This window comes from Symphalangus syndactylus, chromosome 2, assembly GCF_028878055.3.
Source record: "Symphalangus syndactylus isolate Jambi chromosome 2, NHGRI_mSymSyn1-v2.1_pri, whole genome shotgun sequence".
Taxonomy (NCBI): domain Eukaryota; kingdom Metazoa; phylum Chordata; class Mammalia; order Primates; family Hylobatidae; genus Symphalangus; species Symphalangus syndactylus.
The window spans coordinates 94,402,451-94,426,659 of NC_072424.2; the positions used below are offsets into that span (position 1 = coordinate 94,402,451).

A 24,209-nucleotide genomic window follows, 5' to 3' on the forward strand; every position below is an offset into this window, starting at 1 on the left:
AAAGCTTCAGTGGGCAGGTCCATAACTAAAGTCTGACCTTTCATCTTTGTCAAAGTGCTCCTGAAATGGGTGACATTAGTGCTACAAGTAAAGGAACATTTTGTTGGAGAAGTAAAAATGATCAAGAGGAAGGACATCAGGCCTTTGAAGGAAGGTGTGAAGAGCAGGGACAACCGTCCTACACTAGAGAAGGGTGAAGGTGATGAATATTCTCCTCATTGACAAGAAAGAATCTTGCATAGGAGTGGAAGTGGATCTTTTTCCTGTTCACTGAGGACAGAAGACACAGGAAGGAATTCATCAGAATGGTTGATAAGACATGAAAATCTTAGAGAAGGAATATTTGGAAAGCAGATGTTGTACATTTTTCTAATGGGGAGAATCAAACAGACTTGTTTCTAACTCGGTGAAAATTGTGTACCATTAGGAGGTCAAATTTTGTTAGAAGCTTCTTTACTCTTTTAAAGACAGAATATGGTTTCTGAATATAATTTCTAAATGGGGAACATTCTGGGTGTTTTTCATGGGTCTTTTCCTGCTGAGATATGAATTCATTTTCTTTCCTATGCTCTGCATAGAACATTTCTTACTCGATTCCTCTTCAACCTTTTCTTTTTTAATCTGGAGCATTGAAAGAACTCTTGTTCTGTTTCCACATATTGAAGACTTCATTGTCAGGTAAAGCGAGTAGTTCCTCATGGAAGGGACTCGAGGAGCCCTTAAATGCACTGGGCAAGGTGAGGAGCATTCCCAGGCTACCTCCTGCGGAAGAAAAGCAACTTCCTAAGGGGTCTGAACAAAAGACTGCTTTGATTCCTTCTTCCTCCTTCCTCCCCTCTTCCCTTCCTCTTTTCTTTTCTTTCAACTAATTTTTATTGAGTAACTACCCACTAAGAAGTCCTGCATTAGGCCCCACATAAATATGTACTTCCTGTTGGCATATTTTATTTGGCTTTCAGCTCTGTAATTTTCCTGTGGCCAATAGAGAATGGAGAATATCCCGGTCGAGGACCACAGGTAACAAGAAAGTTTTACGTGAGACTTTTTAGCCACCTCTGGAAAGGATTTATATGGGATATTTGTTAGCAGCTATCTTGAAGTTAATCACAATAATTTTTAAAAGTTATCGTTTTTATTTTCTACTAGAGAAGCCTTGTTCCTTTACGTTCTTCTGATTAAAATGAATATGTGGAATTATCTCTTCTGAGTCTCTTCAGAAGCTTTTCAGTGGTTTGGATGTTGCCCTCAGCGCTAAGAATAGACAGTATGAAAAAACTGGAGAATCCTCCCATGTCACTGCACTATTCTAACTGGATCAGTCAATATTCTGTGGGCCAAGGGCATTTACGGTATTGAGCATATTTCAGATAATCTCTGACCCTACATGGTGTGACAGAATGTAATTCCAGCTTCTCAGCAATGAGGTTGTATATGCCTCTACTTCCAGTTGGTTACTCCTCTTTTTTCAACAGATATTTTTTGTTCTGTTAATCATCTTCTTAAAAAAACAAGTGAATACATTAATAAATGGAAAAAGATACATATACAAACATATCCAGAGAAATGAAAATTTTTGCTAGTTGTGCTAACATATCTTTAGAATGAAGTCTCCAAATTGCCCTTGAAATTATTCTTCAAATGTTCAAAGCCTAATAAACAACCTTAAACACATGAGTCAGGTTTAATTTTCCACATTATATAAGTTTTCAGATTATTGGTCAATGCTCTACCGCCTTATTAATTTGCAAGACAAAGTCTTAAATCTTTCTTTTTTTTTTTTTTTTTTTTGAAATAGGGTCTCACTCTGTCACCCAGGCTGGAGTGCAGTTGCATGACCTCGACTCACTGCAATCTCCACCTCCCAGCCTCAAGCCATCCACCCCTCTCAGCTTCCTGAGTTGTTGGGACTACAGCTGTGCCACCACGTCCAGCTAATTTTTGTATTTTTTTGTAGGGGCGGGATTTCACCATGTTGGCCAGGCTGGTCTCGATCTCTCGATCTCCTGAGCTCAAGTGATTTGCCCATACTAAGCTAATGGGATGAATTTTGGCAAAGATCAAGAGGGAGTCATTCTCAAACCAACCTATCCTCATTATAGAGAGACTGTGTCTTACTAATCAAAAAGCCTAGGGGGCTACCGACTAGAAGTGCAACAAAACGCAACCATCTACATTTATATATTACAAGTATTTACTTTCCATTAAAACAGCTGGTATTCTTGTAGTATTGCCTATAGAATTAGTTTCATTAAAAAACGTTTTATTTTATTTTTCATACTACTGTTTTGGGATCTTACTTATATTCTGACAATATAAAAAGGGACTTTTTTTCCCCAACCTGGTTAGTGGTATGATAAACTCATTGTGCTAAGGTTGGAAGATACTCGGATAACAGTTTCAACCACATTATTCACTAGCCATGAAATAATACAAGTAATAATATGAGTAAATGGAAAAATCTTTCATTTGGATTGTATTTTTAATGTAGAATTCTTTCCCACATATACTATTATTTACTGTTCATCATATTATTTCTAGAACTTAATTTTCTTATCTGGAAAATGGGGATAGTAACTCCAATTCTGCCTACTTCAGAGGGTTACTGTGACAGTGAAAGACAAAGAGTGTGTAAAACTCCATTTAGGCTCAGAAAGCATGATGGTATAGAATGACAGCCATTCATGCACAGAGTCAGTTTGGCCATGTATAACAATATTAAGGACTAGGAGAGAAAAAAAAATGAGACTGACTTAATTGATCAGTTGTGTAAACCTGGAGACATGCGTATCTTCTGAGTCTCCCACAAATTAACAACACTACATTAATAACCATAGGCCAAGATTTTTAAAGGCTGGCTAAAGATGCATTTTCCAGTTTAATTTCTAATAAAAGTGAGCTAATCCTGGATGATTCCAAGTTGTCTCCTATGTATCAGGGCTATGAGAGTTCTTAGAACAAATATATTTACAGGAAGTTCTGTTTTTCTCTTGGGAAAACAATACTCTGGGAATGACTAAACAATATTCTCTGATACTACCACAAACTATCTCCCTCCATGTGCTGAAAATTATCATAAAGAAACTGGTTTGGGGCATGCATGTTTTAAGGTTGCCCTATTACACTCCCCTTCTGTTTACCTTCTGGAAATGCTTTTTCCACTGTGAGACATACACTCTACACACTCCTGTAGTCAGGAAAATCTATAGTTGCTTAAATGCGTCTTTCAGTTCACCATAGCTTTATCTCTGTGCTGAAATAAAATGCTTTTCAATCTGAATCTCCTTTCTCAGCACCTAAAAATGAATGCAGATGGAACCTGTCCAATCTGAGCAGAAAACCACCAAACTCAAAAAGAGTCAGAGATTTTTCAAAACATTTTGACAGAGCTAAAAACATAGTTACCTGGGCAATTATGTCTACAATTTCTGAATAACTATGGCATCTTCCCACACAGGATCGAGCCAAAAAGTCTTCCACAAGCCGCGTTCCAATGCCGTAACCCCTGTGGATGAAGGAAAGACTGAAAATTCTAAGAAATTAGTGAAGTGTATCAGTTTTTCAGAAGGGATTTGTGTGTTTAGCACTTGTGCAAGTGAATCACAAATCAAACCAAATATGACGAGTCAAATGGCTTTTGGCTGTGGGCTTCTTCTTCGTCCCACGGACCACAAAGAAGACAGCAACACACTGAGGAAATATTAACTGGTCTACAAGCAGAAGAGTCTGCCTAGAATCAAGACTTGCCCAAACTTGACAATATAAATTAAAATTAAGGAAGGCTGGTGTCTGTAGCCTAATGTTTCTCAGTGGCAACTAATTTTCTCATCATTAGCTATTGATGGAAATCAAATGAAATCCTAGCTAAAGTGTCTGCTACATGTGTGATACCCGGATGCTCGCTCTTCTCTTAGCATTGTTATCAGGGTAGAAGGGCAGGCATTTCCAGGATGGGCTCTGGAAGGAGGAGCAGAAAAAATTTTTGTTGTCAGTGAAAGTTTCGGCAACTTCAGACTCTGAAGTTTACTAAGTGAAAAACAGCCAAGTTCAGAAAACTCATTTTTCATTCCAGGGAAACAAACTATGGGATTGGGGGAAGGTATTGTATTATCTCCACCCCGAAAAAATAGCTCTAATAGTGCCTGAAGTACAATTTTGAAAACCTTCGATTGAGATGTGATTATACATACACTGAATATGTAGCTAAGTTGGCTGAGCACACACTTTCAACAAGATAAACTGAGAAACGACTAAATTTCCCAGAAGGATACAAAGAAAGGTCAGAATCTCTGTCTTATAAGAACTTGCAATCTAGCTGAGAAAATGTGACCTTCAAGGTGGAAATCAAACGGAATACTATTTTTGCCAAACCTCTATCAAAATTGGTCTTTTAATTTCACAGCCACATGTACATAGACAAGTGAAACGATTTCCAATGGAGCCACAAAATGCCCAACAAGAAACCACAGTGTTCAGAGGCAATGATTACTCCAGAGGCTCTAAAAAGAGATGAAATCTTTGGTGACTAGGTGGTTGGAGAGAGACGGATTTGATTTGAGAGTGCTTATGAATTCCATGAATCTTGTGAGATATCCTATTTATATTTCTGAGTGGATAGAAATATTCAGTGTAGCTTCCTTGACTTTAGAGAAAAATGGTTTATAATTTCAGCCAAGAAGCTCTCACTGGAAAGACTTTTAACAATCAAAATGTCTACTTTACAGAAATAGTTGTATCAGGATTAAAAAATATTTCTAGTGTTTTCTAATTATCACTTTGTATATCCACAGCTCAGCAACTGGGAACAGTGTTCAGAAGCCAAAACATTATGAGCTGTGCTATATCTACACATATTGTTTTGGTCAAAGGGTATGTTTCTGCAAAGTAGATGTTTTATAAATTAAAAATGTAAGAGGCTCTCAGCAAAAGCTATTAAGGAAATCTAAATGTGAATTTTTTTCTTAAGATCTTTCTGCAACTTCTCAAAAATTTATTCTTTAATATTTCATTCATATTTGTTAAATGTGTACTCAATTAGCTAACCGAAGGTATTTTTTTTAGTCAAATAAGTGAGCTTTTTTATTATTCACAGCTTTTTCACAAAACAATGCAAGTTTAACATAAGTCAAATAAAATGAAGTAATTTCTGGAAATGCTATGTCAGATGTTTAAGTGTGACCTAGTGTAAAATAACCTTAACATTCCTCACAGCTATAGAGAGTTCAGCTAACGAAGTGACTGAAAAATCTATAGGTGGACAGTTGGGCAGTTCTCTTCTTTGTGAATGCCCTTGCTAATTAAGTAGAAATGCAAAAAAAAGGCATGTGTACAAAAATAAATTAGAATTTTTTTAAAAGAAAAAGAATATGCATACAGAAAGAAGAAAAATGAGAGTTTTTAAAAAAGACTTTCAATCTTTATGTTGTCTTTTTCTATATTTCAACTGAAAATACAATGAACGCTTTTAAAAACCTCTAAAATGTTAGGCTAAATTTCCCCTTCAATCTGCCTAGATAAATCTTCTAACCAGTACACATTTTCCAGTCTTTCCTCTGTTAGAGTCCTCTTCAGAGTTTATAATTAAGAGACTCAAAAACCATTGACAGATGTTTTATTGTTTGGCAATCGTCTGATGATCACATAGTTATTCAGAGAAAATCAAAAGGTGGAATTTGTGCAGGAGGAATCTCCAACAACAAAGACAAAGAGAATCGGTCTCATTTAAAAAAGAAGTGAGTTTTTCTACCTAATATGTTTTTTAAGAAAAGCTTACTAATGATTAAAAAAATTCAAACAATAAAAATGCTATCTTAAACTCTCCCTTTAATTCACAATTCCCATTTTCTCCATCTTCCCCTTAGGAAACTATCGTTATGAGTTTCTTGCATATCTTTCAATAGATGGTCTGTGCTTGTGTAAGCATATATTTATATTGGAAGGAGCTGTGTTAGAACAAAAGACTTCTGAAAAGAATAAAATTTGATGTTCCCTCATGTTGGTAATAGAACAATTTCAATTTTACCACATCTTTTGCTTATAAGCGACTCTTAAGTCACTTAAGAAATGATTTCTAACTAAAGAGAAAACATCCCACACTTGATATTTGTAGGAAAAAATTCCTTCCTATTATCTTATTCTATCAACCCAAATGGCACTTGTAAGAAATTATGTTTAGCTTTCAGATGTGACTAATTGAGACAGAAGAACAGCTGGTGAAATGAAGCAAAGGAAGTCATCAGAGGCAGAAAGAATGCAGGTGATATAAGAAACAACAGACATTCAATAAGAATGAAGGACTTCCACTTACATTTTATCTAAATATTGGTTCACATCTTCATCCTTCTCATAATCCTTACACAGCTGGGCAACCAGAGCTCCATAGGTGAGGACAAAGAGATCTTTATTCTGGAGAAAAAGGGATAGTTTCTTGTTATAGGCAAGTTATGACAGTATACTACTGTATTTCTTTTTTTTTTTTTTACAAAATATGGTTTGAAGTAGCCTTAGAAGTCATCTGTACATTTTTTCCTTCCTCATATTATTGCAACAGTTTGCACTTTTGAAAACAAATTATATTCACATTTGGATACATTGATGTGAGGTGGGGGAGAGAGAGCTGTTAAATAAAATGAATTTCTTAACATGAGAACATCTTTCTATGCATTTGCTTACCTGATAACTTGCAATGTATTTTCATGGAGGACAGTTTTTTAAAAATACTAATTTCTAACATAAATTTCTGTTTTTCTAAAATATATGCCAACCATGTTTTCAGTTGGAAGCAAGAATTGGATAAGACTTCTCAGGAGTCTGCACAATCCCTAATGGCTCCCAGATCTGCCAAGGAGACCTTCAGGATAAACCCAAATGTAGCAGCAAATTTGTGAGTTTCTCTTCTTTTTACTTAGAGAAAAAAGGGGAATGTGATATTTCCTTATAGGTCTCCAAAATATGTCCCATTTTTAGAGTGAATTATAAATGAAAACTAAAACTTAAGACAATTTAGGTTTGGCTTAGGGTTTTTCCAAGAACCTAATAATAAATTACAAGAAATGCTGGTAAATTATCAATGAAAAGTCTGCTCAACATATAAGAGCCACAGCAGAAGACAAAGTGCTGCCATGTACTAATGCTACAGCATAAAGATAAGGAAAGGTGAAGAAGAGAGAGAGAGAGAGAGAATGATGAGATTGTTGTGACTAGCAGTAAAACAAAAGAATTTGAAAAAGAGAAAAGTAGAAAAAATTATACTCTACCTACATGCCATGGCCCCAACATTGTGTCCATTTATAATTAAGGCCAAACTGAAATAATGGAATTTCTTCTCTGTCCCCAATGGGTGGGCACTATTATATCTTGAAACCTATTTTATTTCCAGCCAAATTTCTGGTTCAGTACCGATGAAGGCCAGCTTTCTCTATTCTACTTCATGGCCAAGGACTATACCTTGAACTACTTGTTCAATTGGGTCTCAAATCCATACCACAGATGCCAGGAAAGGTCAACATAAGTTTATCTTCATAGTTTTTAAAACAATAAAAATAATCGTATGATTATCTGAAAGAACATCATTAACTATTTCAGTAGGTTATGAATGTATCAGGATAAAAATGTATTTTAACTGCTTTATAAAATCAAATGATTTCAGTATAATATGAACTATATACCATGTATTTTTAGCATTTGGGAGTCCCACAGGAAAATAAATCAAGATCCCAGAATGCCAGAGGAGATATCTGCAGGCATTTCAAACTGAAGTATGCCAGTTAGTCACTACGATTCTAAACACCAAGTCTGAAATTACTTAATTATATCAAATGCCCATCAGTCTCTTGAAATAATTAACATAATTTTAAAGTTAACAATGAGTTTTTGTATCTGTAGCTTCTGAATGACTAAAACTATAAGAGAATATTAAAGAACGTTATTTAAAACTAATCTGCAAAAAAATAAGGTTTATAAATAAATCTTAACCGGGAATATGTAGAAAGGATAATATTACATACCAAGTTAAAATAACACTAGGAAACATTTTTAAAGGCAATCCTTTTTTGATGACCTATTTCTTTTTTTTTTTTTTTTTTTTTTTTTGAGACGGAGTCTTGCTCTTTCGCCCAGGCTGGAGTGCAGTGGCGCAATCTCGGCTCACTGCAAGCTCCGCGTCCCGGGTTCACGCCATTCTCCTGCCTCAGCCTCTCCGAGTAGCTGGGACTACAGGCGCCCGCCACCACGCCCGGCTAATTTTTTGTATTTTTTTAGTAGAGACGGGGTTTCACCGTGGTCTCGATCTCCTGACCTCGTGATCCGCCCGCCTCGGCCTCCCAAAGTGCTGGGATTACAAGCGTGAGCCACCGCGCCCGGCCTTGATGACCTATTTCTATTCAGTGTTACACATATCAACTATATACTATATATATATACATACCTGTATACATATATATACACACATAAATACATACCTGTATACATATATATATACATACATATATATATAAGTTCCTATTTCCTGAAGTATGAAATACAAAAAATTGCTAATATTTTCATATTTCCTGTCAGATGCAAAAAAATTGACACTCGTATGGATATAATTAGTCAGAAAAGAAGATCTTAAAGTCTGTATAAAGAATTGATTATTCTTTATGTGGGAGATAATCATAATTATTCCTAGATGTGTTATTTATGATTCACCTCGCTGAACACTCTCTTTCCTCCACTAAAAATTCTTATAGCATCACTTTTTAAAATAAATCAGAAATCACTCAAGAAAACATTTTCTCTGAAGTAGAAAAAATCTCTTTGTAGAAAGATCTTACTATTTTATGGTATTCTGGTCTTCGGTGTACAGGGCGAGACATAGTGCTTGATAGATGAAGAATATGATCTTCAATTTCTCTTCTTTTGCCTGTTTCTTAGAGGTATATCAGTCCATGTCTTTTTGTTTTGTTTTTGTAAGCTCTTCCTCGCTTTGAGAGAGGAGTGCTGCTTCTGCACTCTACTGCTTTTGCTCTTTGCTGAGCTGAAGAGGGAAAAAAACCATGAACAACAGGATTGTCTTATAGCCACGTAACTTGCCATGGATCAAATAACTGCTTTATTTGTAAGGATGAATTGTAATCTAGAGCCATAAAAGCTGATAATGTGAAGTCAGACCTGAAGCACTGAGACACAAAAACTTCTTTAGCCCAAGGGAGTTCAAGAGTGGTGTTTTGTTCTCATGCCAAGACATTGTTTTAAAATCACAAACAGAAACCTTCGCAATCCAAGATAGATCTGAATGTTAGCATTATTCAGTCTTGGATTGATTGTTGTAAGAATTAGAGAGACAAGATCAGCAATCTGTAGGTAATAAATCCTGAGTTCAAACCTGATCCCTTAACTACACCAATGGTTATCACACTGTCCCCAAAACCATAGATCCCTATCTTGTGTGATTACAGTATTCAAATATATCTGGTAACCTTTTTTGCTTTTCATTAGCAGCAATCAACAACATTAAGGAGTGATAGAATGGGCAATATTTTCTTACAAAACTATTGTTCAAAATGGGTGCTCTACAGTATAATAATGTATAATGATTCTGGTAGAGAAAGTAAGCCCTTAGCTTTCTTTTGAGAGTTCCAGAGACGTTAGCTATTGAAGGCTGTCTTTATTTATGCAGAAATACTTAAAGTTCAAATAAAAAATCCTTTCACCTTGACAACTGCAGCGTGCAGAGGAGGATCAAAATATTTCTAGAAATAGAAGTGGAAAACTCAGTTTAGGGAAGTAATTTTCTACTATTTATAGTTCGAGTCCATTAGTCCTATTTGTTCTGGCAAATTCTTGCTATAAAGTGACAGACTCAAGAATACTTTGAAGAAAAGTGTGGTGTAGTTGAAAGAACCTAGGAGGATTTGGAAGGCTCAGTTGCAGCCCTACCATTTACTGGCTGTGTGGCATTGGGCAAGCCATTTTATTGCTCTATGGCTCAGTTTCCACATTTGCAAAATGGCAACAATGTCACCCACCTCACAGAATAATTGTGAGAACCAAAGTGACGAGGTGTGCTGTAAAACACATTAAAATGCACTATATAAAAACTAGTTACTATAGGTTATTCTTGTGGTTGGATAAATTGAATGGAATTCTACAATACCTAAGGTATTTCCATCACTGCATATGTTCTATGACACTATGATCTCAGGAAAATTAATTTCACTTGGTTGTGGGGTATGGGGTGGAGAGTTTTTCAGTAGCAAATAATAACGACTTATATGTATATCAAATTTACAGTTTACAACGTGGTTTTCATTCTCTTTGTCTCATTTTAATTCAAATACAATCTGTGAAATAGTACTGTAATCATGGCCGTTTTACAGGATAAGAATCTAAAAGTACAGAGGTTGAGAAATGTATTCAAGGTTATCTGGATGTTGGCAACAAGAAGGGATTTGGACTAAATTTGATGGTTCCAAATCAAATTTATTTTGTACTGCAACACTCTAATTATGTTAGAGCAAACTATTTTAGAGGAAGACTCACAAAGCTTACTAAGGTACAGTGACAGCATGTCGTTGGGTCAATCTGTGGGCAATCCTGAGTTCTGAGTAAGATACCCCAGAGAATAACATAGAAAGGGCCTGTGTGCTTGCTGCGAGGTGATGGCGGTACTGGAATTAATCTCACTAAACTCTAATGGCTGTGGTATGCTCACATTAGGGCCATTGGGAGAATTCAGGATGTCATTGGGTGTATTAGAAAAAGCCGGCTTTTACTTCAGACTGACATGGCTCATATATATATGTGTATGACTGACATACACATATATATACACACACACATATATCCATAATTATAAGAATTTTCTTTATAATTTGATCAGTTATTGCTTTATATATTTCAAAGTTATGCAATCACAGACATACAAGTTGACAATTGCCAAAATTATTCCTTGTGATACTTTTTAGTTAAGTTTTGCCTTCTATTAATATTGTTGTTCCCATTGATATATATTTCAGTACCTTTATTTTCAAGCATTGTGTGTGGTATAGTTTTGAGAATGTCACTTGTAAGCAGCATGACTCTATTTTTCAGTGACTTTGTAGGTAAGTTTAATCTAGCTCTGGAATAGTGGTTAAAAGCATGTGTCAGACCACCTGAGTCCCAATCCTGGCACTTCCGTTCATCTGTGTGTGATGGGCTGAAGTGCCAGGATAATTTTCCTGGGTAATCTCTCCACACCTTAGTCCTCTCATTTATAAAAACTTTGAGGATAGCCGCCCCATCTGAGAAGTGAGGAGCGCCTCTGCCCGGCCGCCCCGTCTGGGAAGTGAGGAGCGCCTCTGCCCGACCACCCATCGTCTGGGATGTGAGGAGTGCCTCTGCCCGGCCGTCCTGTCCGGGAAGTGAGGAGCCCCTCTGCCCGGCCGCCACCCCGTCTGGGAAGTGAGGAGCGCCTCTGCCTGGCCGCCCCGTCTGGGAGGTCTACCACAGAGGCCAGAAGCAATGTGGGGGCTGGACGTGGTGGCTTACGCCTGTAGTCCCAGTACTCTGGGAGGCCAAGGCGGGTTGATCACTTGGGGCTAGGAGTTCGAGACCAGCCTAGCCAACATGGTGAAACATATGAAAAATACAACAGACAAACCAACCAACCAACCCAGCGACAACAAAACAGGTCTACCCTGGAGTCATACTCTAATTTTTTCTATTTTCCTCCCTTTCTGATCCTTTATCCCACTTTCTTTTTCTTCCTCTTCCTTCTCCTTCTTCTTTGTCAAATAGAGGATTGAGTTATTATCATTGATCCATACAAAGTCCCTCTCTCATTTATTTTCTTTAATTCCCACCCCCCATTTCTATTCCCCGTCCTCCCATGTGCAACCTTCCTAATATGTTTGATATACATCTTTTTGTTTGTATGTACTTGTAATAAAAAATAAATAAATAAATAAATAAATAAATAAATAAATAAATAAAACTTTGAGGATAATATTAGTATCTTATCATAGGGTTATTGTAGGAACTAAATAACATAAAGTTCTTGGAGCAGTGCCTCGTGTCAGTAATTGTTAGCTGTTGAAAAAAAATTTCTGTTGTGATTATTGATGTATTTAGTCCCATTTCTACCATTATTTCCTGTTTTCTCTTTACCATCCTCTTTCCCTTGTTTACTCTCTCCTTTCCTGTCAATATTCTCTTTGTATTTCCTCTTTTTTGAATGATCTATGCATTGGATTTCTATTCTTTTAGTGATTACACTTATACCCCTGAAGCCACCAAATAAATCAATATAATTAACATTTCCATCATCCCTGTCCTAGTTGTGTTTTCTCAGATTTTGTATTTGTCTATTTGGCATCTGTTAATTACAAGGTCAAATAATGGCCAAGTTGCTTACATCTCCCCTGTGATCAGAGCCCATACTCTGAACCACTTCCTTATCTAATTCTCATATACCAAGCCAATATTTACCCTCCCCTAAATAAACTATGGCCAGGTCATGGGCACGTAGGGCTAGCCTCTGTGCCCCAAAGCCTATCAGAATTGTTTAAGCTAGCCAACCCTAAGTGTTTTCCCTGCCCTGCCTTGCCTTTTCCACAGAGTGCCCAATAAAGGCTCTAGCTAGGCTTTCCCTGCCTCCTTCTGTCACCTGACCAAACCTGATGCACCCCCGTGACCTTATGTGGCAATAAATTATTTAAATGGCATTGGCCTCTTTGTGTTGTCACTCAGTCACCTCTCTAAATTAAAATTCCGCGGCACAAGTTCATATAACCCTAGAATTACAAAGGGATATTTCTCATATTCCTTTGCAATCCCTCTCCTTATCCCTACTTCCAGACTTCCTAGGCAAGCACTGGTCTGTTTTCTGTCGGTATAGATTAATTTACATTTCCTAGAATTTTACATTAAAAGAATCATACATTATGTACTCCTTTTCCTGAATTATTTCATCCAGAAAATTATTTCTGAATTCATTCAAGTTATTGTATTAATATATATTAGGTTGGTGCAAATGTAATTGTGGTTTTTGCTATTACTTCAATTGTTTTATCCTTTTTTTTGCTGAGTAGTATTCCATTGTATGAATGTATAATACTTTGTTGATTCATTCCTTTGTTGATGAACATTTGGGTTGTTTCCAGCTTTTGGCTATTCTAAATAGGGTTGCTATGGACGTTCATGTGCAAGTTTTCATGTGGCTATGTGCTTTCATTTCTCTTATGTAAATAACTAGGAGACACGTGCTTATGTTATATGGCAGATGTATGGCTACCTTTTAAATAACATTTTTCCAAAGTGGTTACTCCATTTCACATTCCCACCATCAGTGTATGAGAATTTCAGTTGCTCTGCCTCCTTGCCAACATTTGGTATGGCTAGTCTTTATTTTAGACATTTTAGTAGATATGTAGTGACATCTTATTATAATAATATATTGCCTTAGTTGTATCTTTTGAAATAAAAATTAGTTATTTCTGAATTGAATGGACTTTTCAAAGATTATACTTGTGCCCATCATTATTTTTTGCTCCTGTGTCTTTCCTTGGGGCTCATTTTCCTTTTTGCTGTAATATATCCTTTAGTAATCCTCCTAATGAGGTTCTGTGGATGGAAAATTCCCTTAGCCTTGATGTGTCTTTGTTTTGCTCTATCTTGAATGATAGTTTGGCTGGTACTAAGCACTCTGAAGATAATGTCTTCTGGTCTTTATTGTTATTGATGAGAAGTCTGCTGTCAGTCATTGCCATTCTTTTGTAGATTATCTGTTTTTTTCTTTCTGGTAGTTTAAAAGAATATCTCTTTATTTTTTTACATTCTGCAGTTTTATTCTGTGTTTAGTTGTGCATTTATTTTTCTTTATATTGCTCAGAATTACCAACATTCTTCAGATATAAGAACTATTCTTTGATTCTGCAAAGTTCTTAGTTATTTCTTCTTCAAATATTGCCTGTCTATTCCTTCCTTTTTTCTTCCAGAACTCCTACTAGACAGATTGTGTAGTTGCTTAACTGTTTTCAAAAATAATTATTTTATTTCCTTGTCTGTACTGCATTTTGGGTGAATTTCTCAGTACTACATTTCCTTTCGTATTTAACCATGTCCAGTTAAAAGTTTATTTGAGAAGAGAAAATGTATATCATATTCACTTTTTATAAACCCGGTCAAGCCTAGTTCAGTGCCCTTTATGTAGAAATTCTATAATAAATATTTACTGGTTAAATACACACAGAAAACATCTTACTTTTTGTTTATAGATATATCACTTTATTAAAAACCAAATATCGGCCGGGCGAGGTGTCTCACACCTGTAGTCCCAGCGTTTTGGGAGGCTGAGGAGGGCGGATCACGAGGTCAGGAGATCGAGACCATCCTGGCTTACACGGTGAAACCCCGTCTCTACTAAAAATACAAAAAATTAGCCGGGCGTGGTGGCAGGCGCCTGTAGTCCCAGCTACTCGGGAGGCTGAGGCAGGATAATGGCGTGAACCTGGGAGGCGGAGCTTGCAGTGAGCCGAGATTGCGCCACTGCACTCCAGCCTGGGTGACAGAGCGAGACTCCCTGTCAAAAAAAAAAAAAAAGGCCGAGCGCGGTGGCTCACGCCTGTAATCCTAGCACTTTGGGAGGCCAAGACGGGCGGATCACGAGGTCAGGAGATCGAGACCATCCTGGCTAACACGGTGAAACCCCGTCTCTACTAAAAATACAAAAAATTAGCCGGGCGCGGTGGCAGGCGCCTGTAGTCCCAGCTACTCGGGAGGCTGAGGCAGGAGAATGGCGTGAACCTGGGAGGCAGAGCTTGCAGTGAGCTGAGATTGCGCCACTGCACTCCAGCCTGGGCAACAGAGCGAGACTCCGCCTCAAAAAAAAAAAAAATCACATTTTCATACAACAAAAAGATACATATAAACAAATCTGCAACTTAAATTTTCAAGCAGCATATAGCAATATTCTGTCAATGCAAGCAGATTTAAAAATTTTTATGCAAAGTTAGAATATTTTGTTGTGATTTGGCTTTAGGGGCATCTAGCCTTGTTCTTTCCTTTGGGAAATCTTTTGAGCTCTTCTAGCAGAACCCTTAGGAACATTCCAGCCAGCCCTAAATTTCGGATTGGTCTAGTATTTAATAATTTCCATTATTCATTTTATTATAATTTTATGGTGACGAGATTCTAATCTAGTACAAGGTTAAGAATGTCTCTGTTTTGCTTTCAATGCTCTATTTGCTGGTGCTCAGCATTTTGTGTCATACAAAGCAGCACATAGAAAGATGGAGGCAGTCTGCTTTCTAAGCAAGCCACCCTCCTTTTATTATAGTAAAAAAAAGAAATTCCCCCCTTCACTCATACCTAAAGGAACTCTCCCTCAATTTCTTTCAGCTGTAATCAATCTGAGCTCAGGGTTTTCAAAGTACACAAGGAAAGATGCTAGAATCCTTTAAACATGTAAGGATATTGGATCACTTGACACAACCAGTTAAACCAGTAAGATCCCATAAAATGGTTATAGCTGGTGGAGTCTAATGATCAGAAAGGGCCACAAGCTGATTTGTATAAGAGCTTCCCAAGATGTGCCCAACTCTCAACAGTATTGTGTCTTCTCTGCAGAGAAATGGAATATTTATCAATTCTTTAATTGCAGCCTTGACTATTGGTGGGCAACAACTCTTCTCCTCTTCCACATTCAGCTGTCCTTGTCAGGTTGGAAAAAATTTCTATTATGGTTCTGCTTTTCTTGTCATTCCTGCCTTGATCCTTCTCATTGCTGGCTTTGCTCTGAGAAGCCAAATGTGGACAATTACTGGTGAATACTGCTGCAGCTGTGCCCCTCCATACAGGAGAATCAGCCCCCTAGAGTGCAAGCTGGCTTGCCTTAGGTTCTTCAGCATCACTGGGAGGGCAGTTATTGCTCCTTTAACCTGGCTGGCGGTGACCCTGCTGACAGGCACGTACTATGAATGTGCAGCAAGTGAATTTGCATCTGTGGACCATTACCCAGTGTTTCATAATGTCAGTGCCAGCAAACGAGAAGAGATCCTAGCTGGGTTTCCATGTTGCAGATCAGCTCCTTCTGACGTGATCCTAGTAAGAGATGAAATAGCTCTTCTGCACAGATACCAGTCACAGGTAAGTTTTTAGAATTTTTTTTTCCTCTGCTATGTTATCCTATAGAATTACGGTCAATGGAAACATTTCAGATTCCTACTGCTTCTCATATTCTCTGATTATAGAACGCAATACTAGATGCTGTTCATCGAAGTGAGTTCTACTGAGCAAATATATATAGTTACGATGTTGGGCTTTGGTGTCAGCAGAACTGAGTTTTAGTCTTGCTTTGCCACTTATTAACCTGCAAAACCTTGAGTAAAATGGGGATATTAATGGCACCTACCACATGGGGCTGCTGTGAGGAATAAATTCCCAATATGTCTAGAGTGCTTAATATGATTTCTAGAATCTATATTAAGAACAATAGATTTTAGATATTATTATGAATATTATTGCTATATTAGTAAATCCCATTCTCTGTATATATATATTCTTAAATATAAATTCTTATATATTACCATCTCATCTAAAATTATAAGAAGCTTAATTATGATGAAAAATAACTCCAGTTGTGATTCCAAATTTAGTGTCTATGGTTAGGTTTATATCCGAAAGTGAGGTGGAGTGGGAAGAAAGCCTGAACCCTACTACGTTTATAGGTTAAATTTTAAAAGTGCTATTGTGCATTTTGTCAGTAGAAAGAGTGACACTGCTGTCCTCAATTTCTCCAAGGGATTTGAGGAAAAAACACATTTTGAAATCACTGTCATATAGTAAAAACATGGCTTTTTACTTATTGCAAAGATATGCATATTTTTTGACTGGTAACCTTAGAGTTATTACATTTCAGAAATGCTAAAGTTATTTAGTTGGGAAAAGCTACTATCAAGATACAGAATATCAAGTTATTGCAATATGGCCCAGTTTTTAAAAAGTTAGAAATACCATTAGATATACTCTGTCTTAACTTTTTTAATACTAGCCCTAATGCTCAGATGAGCTTTGTAAAAATATGTGAAAATTCAAAAAATCAATAGAAAAATTATAACTTAAAATAATTTTCTTGCTTAAGAAAAGCTAAAATGTAATACACGTTGGTAAGATTTTCTTAAAGTCAAAACAAAATGTGTTATTAAATGCATACACAAATTTCTGTGAAAAGACATCTTTACAGTTCTGAGTACCTTTGCCAGTAGATTATTTGGTTTTGTGACAACAAAACTTACACTTATTGATGTACTTATCACATACTGTATAAATATTTCATATCTTAATTCTAGTCCTGATAATATTGAGAGACTGATATTACTACCCCATTTTACAGATAAGTAAATCAAAGCTCAAAAAGTTTATGTAACTTGTATAATTCAGGGCTAATAAACTGGATCAAGATCTCCCAAGATCATGCTATTTCCATTTCACTAGGCCATCTTCTGTGACTGTCTCGATCACATTTCAGGAATATACATTATTTTTCAGTTAGATTTTTGTGAGTTGACCACAAAATCGCCTTGAATTCAAATCTCTTCTTTGCCCATGCCCCATTCTAAAATATCTTCCTGACATTAACTTCACTCCATTTCAATCTACCTTCTAGATATATGCCAAAAATATCTAAGTGCAAATTGAATGATGAGATCCCTTCCCTACTGCATATAAAGCCCTTCAGTGATTTTCTACTAGGCTAAGAACAAACCCACTTTCTTGGCATAACACACAAGGCTTCAACATCTGGCCCTTGACCACTTTTACATGACTCCTATGAGCATGTGAGTCCAAATGTCTTGAGGTTCTGCCAACTATTCATGCTATTTTTCTTGACCTTCTTAGAACTCTCTTTACCTTCTTGCATTTGGTGAACTTCTTTTTAATAATTTAGGCTCTTGCATTATCTCCTCTGGGAAGTATTCCCTGATACTCCTTTCCCTTAAGTGAGTTCATTCCATTGTGCTTCCTCGGGTGCTCTGATTACTCATATCAAAAATTATCCCGTTGTACCATATTTCTTGGCTTGCTCATTTGTCCCTTTTTAGGCTTAAATATTATAGAGAAAATGAATGCATCTTTAATTATTCACATCTGAGTTCCCCATAACCAAGCACATGTATTACACGTGGGGGAAGGTTAACCTGGAGCTCAGTAAATGATCATTTATAGGTTAATGGGCATCTGGGATGGCTTTTCCTCCGCCATGCTGGCCCCTGTTTAGTCAAATGGTAATAAATATCACTTCGTAGGTTTTAGCCTCCATAGAGTACAACTATCGCACTGTGCACACACTGGAAACTTCAGGCCTGTTGGTAAATCACAAGATGCAGAAGAGGCCTTCACTACCCAAACTGTGGCTGCATACTGCTAGCGTCCCTAAATATGTGGAACTTACCTCTCTCACTTTACATAAGAAGTGCAAAATATTGAAAACAGTAAAATGAAAAGAAAAAAAAAGGATTCTAAGAATAGAAAACAGTCATTTGAGTCAGTCTTTAAAAGCCGACACTAAATAGTCTCAAAAACTAGTTCATTTTCCTTTTAAAGTATGTTTCAAAGACACATGATGAAACTGGTCAGCAAACAATTATTTGAGGACAAGGGAAATGAAAAGGAAAACAATATGGTACTACATGGCACAGTGACTATGCTATTTATTTATTTTTAATCTTTTTTTTTTTTTTGAGATGGAGTCTCTGTCTGTCACCTGAGCATTTTTATGGCATGATCTGGGTTCAGCACAACTTCTGCCTCCTGGGTTCAAGAAGTTCTCGTGCCTCAGCCTCCCGAGTAGCTGGAATTACAGGCATGTGCCACCATGCCCGACTAATTTTTGTGGTTTTAGTAGAGATAGGGTTTCACCATGTTGGTCAGGCTGTTCTCAAACTCCTGGCCTCAAGTGATCCACCTGCCCGACCTCTCAAAATACTGAGATTACAAGTATGAGCCACCACACCCAGCCAACTATGCTATTTATAATACATTTAGAAACATGAGTCTGTTCACTGACTTGCTTTTTAGCTGCAAAAGATAAGAGGAAAGAGCAATTCAGGAAGAAAAATCAATGAACACCTGTTGGTACATCATTGAAGATGCCTTAGAAGGTTACTATTATTACGTATCATATCATTTTCATCACCATCATTATCAAATACTTATTAAACACCCAAAGAATGCATAGGCCTGTAACTGATAGTTGAGAAGTGAGGTTGAACTAAAAGCAAAGAAAGGTATGTATCATACGTAAGGTTAATTGGTGGGTTATAGCATCTGTCACTTCAAGGACAGTACTTAGAATCCATTCCAAGTTAACTGGTCAAATTTCTCTGTAACTCAAAAAACAAGTTGAAATGGCTGGGCCTATGCCCTCCATCAGACCTATTTCCAAATCATATCATTAGCACGTTGTTGATATACTAAAGATGGGAAAAGCAAATTTTATGCCCATATTGTAGTTCTTAGGTTTGTAGGAATCCCTCCTCCCATGGCTGTTGCTTGAATATTTGATGTATTGATATTTTCTGTTTTTCTTTTTAATAATGATGTGAAGATGCTGGGTTGGATTTTGATCACCTTGGCAACCATCGCTGTCTTAGTCTCCTGCTGTGTGGCAAGGTGCTGCTCTCCCTTCACCTCTCTGCAACATTGCTACTGGACCAGCCACCTCCAGAATGAGAGAGAACTCTTTGAACAAGCAGCAGAGCAGCACTCTCGGCTCCTCATCATGCATCGCATAAAGAAGCTATTTGGCTTCATTCCCGGGAGTGAAGACATCAAACACATCCGTATTCCTTCTTGTCAGGACTGGAAAGATATTTCAGTACCCACTCTTTTATGCATGGGTGATGACTTGCGAGGTCACTATAGCTTCCTTGGAAATAGGGTGGATGAGGATAATGAGGAAGACAGATCAAGAGGTATTGAATTAAAACCTTGATTACAGCACCTTTCACGAATCAGGTTGCTTAGCAGATACTTGGCTTTTATGATCAGGGCGTTTCAATTTAATCTCTTCATCTTTTTCTTTCTCTCTGATATTTGTTTATGTAAGTCCATCTCAAATATTATTTCTAAAATCAACTTATTAGATAATTGTGCCAATCTCTCGTTTTGAAATTTTGCCAATGGTCTGGTAATGCCTAGAGTGGAATGTGAAGTCACATGGAAATTTGCATCTTAGTTCTGTTACTTAGTCGCTGTGTGAAAATTAATATTTCTGAGTGCTATTTTGTCATCTGCACATTGTAGCTACCTCCTAGACCTATTATGAGAATTAAACATGATAATACAAAGTGTTTAGCACAGTGTCTTTCACAAAAATAGATGCTAATAAATGTTACTTTCTCTCTTTCTGTTTTGCATTCCATGTCTTCTATCACTATTTTCCCTGCCTCTATTTTCTGGTTTTATCAGTTTCTACCTTTATATAATATCCAGAACTTTTCACAGCCTCCCCCTCTTTCTTCAGACCTAAATATCTGACCTTTTGAGAAGCAGGACAGAAACCCCTTTCTAATCCGGTAACATGTGAGGGAGAAGCCCATGCAGGAAGGCCTTGAGTTATCGTACTATAACCTGGGGACAATGATATATTATTGTATCATTATTAGTATCCTGTTACTTGTAGCACCTCCATACTAGGAGCATTTTTATGGTCACTACATATAAAGTTTCTTCTAGAAATCTTCTCCACTGTGCTCTACTCCAGAGATACCATTTGTACCTTTTCATTACCAAATTGCACCTTTGCACTCAAAATCCATTTGTGAAACCGAAACTGCAGTCTGTACTTGTATATACATTATCTTTAACTACAAAAGAGTATAATTCCTGCCTGACGTTGCTCTGCCTGGCTTTACTAAATGCAGCCTACAGTATCTGGACAATTTTCTAATTTATCTAGATTATTTCTGTGACATATAGTGACTCGTGCCTGATTTTTGCTACGTTCACTGAAGCAACTTGCTCATTAGCAAAAAATAAGCTATCTGAGGGCATTCTATTTATTTCCTTAGTCAAAATAATGCTTACTGGACAGTGGACCAACTGCCAATAGTCAATCCAATTTTCAAGACTCACTTTCAAGGAGACCAAGGAACTTGATTATACTATCTAAAATGCAGTCAATTACTTGGTAATCTACTTTTACACAGTTATGGAAGGTTTTATTTTGTATAAAGTTCTGGGTCCTTGAACTTAATAGGAAGAAGAAGAAAATGAATTTTTAAGAAATCAAAATGTTTTCAGGTTTCGTTTTATCCTCCAGTAAGAGACTGCATATTGTAGTTCTTTGCTGGGACAGGAGAACTGTCCTGCCCTCACCATTACTCATCTGTCATTTGACCTTGGACAAATCAGTCCATCTCTCTGGAACCTGGATTTTTTTCATCTATACAATAAAAGGGATGATAATATTTTACCTCTTGGAAGAAAAGAACTGAACTAAATAACTGCTTAAGGTCTCTTTTACATCAAGTACGACTTTTATGCTTATGTTTATATATATACACAGGTCAATATGCATACATTTTTCTGAAATGGTAGTAGACCCACGTTGCTTCTCTTGGAAGGAAAATGTCCCCAACTCTGAATCTGAGCTTTCTCTGAAGACATTTACTGGCATTCCACTTTTAAAAGAATGTTAATGTACTGACCTTTTTCAAGTCATCAAGGAAAGCCATTCCAGTTTGTCTACTAACTCTACACTCAGTACTGACATGGCATTACATGAAGGATGTCAAAAATACAAATAGAAGTATGTTGTGGAAGGCAACTAGGGTTCTAGTTTCACGCTGATACAAATGAGCTGTGTAAATATGGAATGTCACATCTATTTTGTTCCCTAAGTTCTGCTCCAGTTCTAAAATTCTGTTTCTATATACCTGATAATTTTTTATATTCCTCTGTATTGGAACATACTAGTTAAATGAACACTTTCAACCATGCTCAGAATTAGTTTATTAGTTGTCAGGAACTATACCACAGTAAAGACTCTTCAATAAGACTTTCGGTTAACAACAAAATCAAAGAATATTTGAAGTTATAGCATTACATCATCAGAAAGAAGATTAATAGTTGTTTATACCCTAATACCAGGAAGCTATTTCCACTAGCTTCTGAAGCCCTTTCTACATCAAACTCTTTTAGTGTATGATGTAAAAATTTTATATTTTGAGCCAGTTAATCATGATCTTCCCCTATAACTTTCTGGCAAAGGATTCTAAGTATTCGTTGGCTCTTCTACATGGCTTCAGAGTGATGTATAGCATCTATGTGAACACTTAAAAGGTAGTACACACCCCTGGGATTTCATCTTACAGTACATTATCTATCTCAGATCAAATAAATTGAATTTTTAGTATTTTTTGGGGGGGCTATGGTCCATAGCATTTTTTTGTTTCACAGCAAGTTAAATGAAACTTTTTCATTAAGAACATGGTACTCCCTCCCTTTTATGCTTAATGGATTTATGTAATTATAAAATATATAATTAAAGTCAATTATGTGCTAATACTACTTTATATTTTGCTACAAAATGCTTTTGGCTACCACATCAAACCCTGGAGCTTGACATATATAAACCTGCTCCTTTCTTAATTTCATTAGCTCCTCCACGGTCCCATCACGACCTAAGTTGCCACCTTCCCAGGAGACAAATACACACCAGTGTGTAGATGTGTTTTACTCAGCTTTCTTTATGTTTTTCAAAGCTGAATTGTAGAACCGCATTTACACTCTGTCTTTCTCTGTGTCTCTTTTCTCTGTTCTCAGTCTTCCACTCATTTTTTGTAGAAATTCTAATGCATGATTGTAATAAACAACAGTGAGATTTTGCTAGTTGTTTTCTTGCATTTGGTTTGTATCACAAAGGGAAATCACATTAATCCTATAAAAGTTTGAAGTATCATGGCCAACCAAAGATCTTCTGAATGCAAGACTAGCTAGGTATTTGCTATCTTGAAAACATAAGTTGTGGAGATATAACTTTAACTTCTAAATAGAGTTTACAGAAATTTAGTACCAGTCAATAAAGAACAGATACTGGCAGGCTGAGGAGTGTAGACTGCTACACAACTGGCTTCTTGAGCTGGGAGGCATAAATCCATAAATGTGACGTCTGGACCGAAGAGCAATAAATGGTATTTCCAGAGAGGCAAACTGTATTATTCCTGACCTGATTATTTTTCTGCAGTAACAACCAAGTATGATTAAGCTTCTGTAATTTCAGTATACCAGAACTTCAGAAACGAAACAAAACGCATGAATTTCAAGTATGGTTTCCTCTGCTGCCATCCAGTGGTCAAAACAGGTGTCTGCACCCATCTGTGGTGACAGTAGTAGCAGTAAAAATAGTATGTAGTGCTCAATGTATGCCAGTTACTTTTAACAAATTATCCTAGTTACACCTTTGGACACGTGACAAATAGTCACCCATTAGAAAGTAATTTGCTGAAATGACATTAAATAACATTAATTCTTTATTAATTCATTGAGTAACTGAGATACAGAGAAGTAATTGAGATACAGAGAAATCAAGCAATGTGCCAAGGGTCACGTAACGGTTGAAGCCAGAATCCAGCCCTGGATCCTGCACTCTGCAGCACTGTGCTGGAATACAGCAATGAGGTACGTTATCAATCTTCCAAGGCCTTGTAGGTGTTAGGAGGATATTCCTATTACTTCTGTCAATTAATAGCTGAAACATCCTGGGCTCTGACCGTGTGTTGCCTTATCACATAAGTTGCTCTCTTTCCACCTACATCATACCTGCACACATCAGGGCCCACTTTCAAGGCACTATGCTTCTTAGCAAAGTGACCTGTCCACCCTCACTGGGGCATAACATCGGACCTGATCTCCCCAACAGCCAGTGGCACTGATTCTATTAGCCACAGACTAACCACAAACCTGCTCTGGAGTATCAGGTGTTCTCTTTCGCATGCATGGCATGGGCATGACACTACTGTAATCTGTCCATTTATTTTCAGTAGGCCATAGTTATGAAGTGTCAAAACAGGAATCAGGAAAACACCATCTCCTATCATTTATGTTGTCTTGCACAAGCCAACCTCTCTGGGACTTCAATTTTCCCCTCCACGAGAAAGGAGAGGGTGGTTAAATTGCAAAGGTGGTTGATTAAACCATTTTGAATCACAGACCCCTTTGACGAGCCATTCTGGAGAAGCTCTTTTGAG

General features: G+C 37.0%; 2 protein-coding genes across 4 annotated transcripts in view; one reads left to right on the forward strand and one right to left on the reverse strand.

Annotated features, from left to right (window-relative positions):
• TRAPPC3L (trafficking protein particle complex subunit 3L) overlaps window positions 1-9,022 on the reverse strand; it is a 51,325-nt gene extending 42,303 nt beyond the window's left edge. Inside the window, exons 1-3 of the mRNA XM_055243836.2 lie at window positions 8,811-9,022; window positions 6,305-6,402; window positions 3,403-3,502 (exon numbers count right to left, since the gene is read on the reverse strand). Coding sequence (XP_055099811.1) covers window positions 3,403-3,502; window positions 6,305-6,402; window positions 8,811-8,852 — 240 coding nt within the window. The 5' untranslated portion in view covers window positions 8,853-9,022. The remainder of the gene's footprint in view (window positions 1-3,402; window positions 3,503-6,304; window positions 6,403-8,810) is intronic.
• On the forward strand, window positions 6,773-22,851 carry CALHM4 (calcium homeostasis modulator family member 4). Of its 3 annotated transcripts, XM_055243807.2 has the most exons (3): window positions 6,773-6,880; window positions 16,038-16,104; window positions 19,565-22,851. In XM_055243807.2, exons 1-3 carry the CDS (start codon window positions 6,822-6,824, stop codon window positions 19,949-19,951), a joined length of 513 nt encoding a protein of 170 aa, XP_055099782.2. In that variant the 5' UTR covers window positions 6,773-6,821; the 3' UTR covers window positions 19,952-22,851. The 3 variants fall into 3 exon arrangements, with proteins under 3 accessions (XP_055099782.2, XP_055099773.2, XP_063489760.1); XM_055243798.2 differs by lacking the exon at window positions 6,773-6,880 and having other exon boundaries at window positions 15,504-16,104; XM_063633690.1 differs by lacking the exons at window positions 6,773-6,880; window positions 16,038-16,104 and adding an exon at window positions 19,041-19,118.
• Window positions 22,852-24,209: the final 1,358 nt, after the last annotated feature.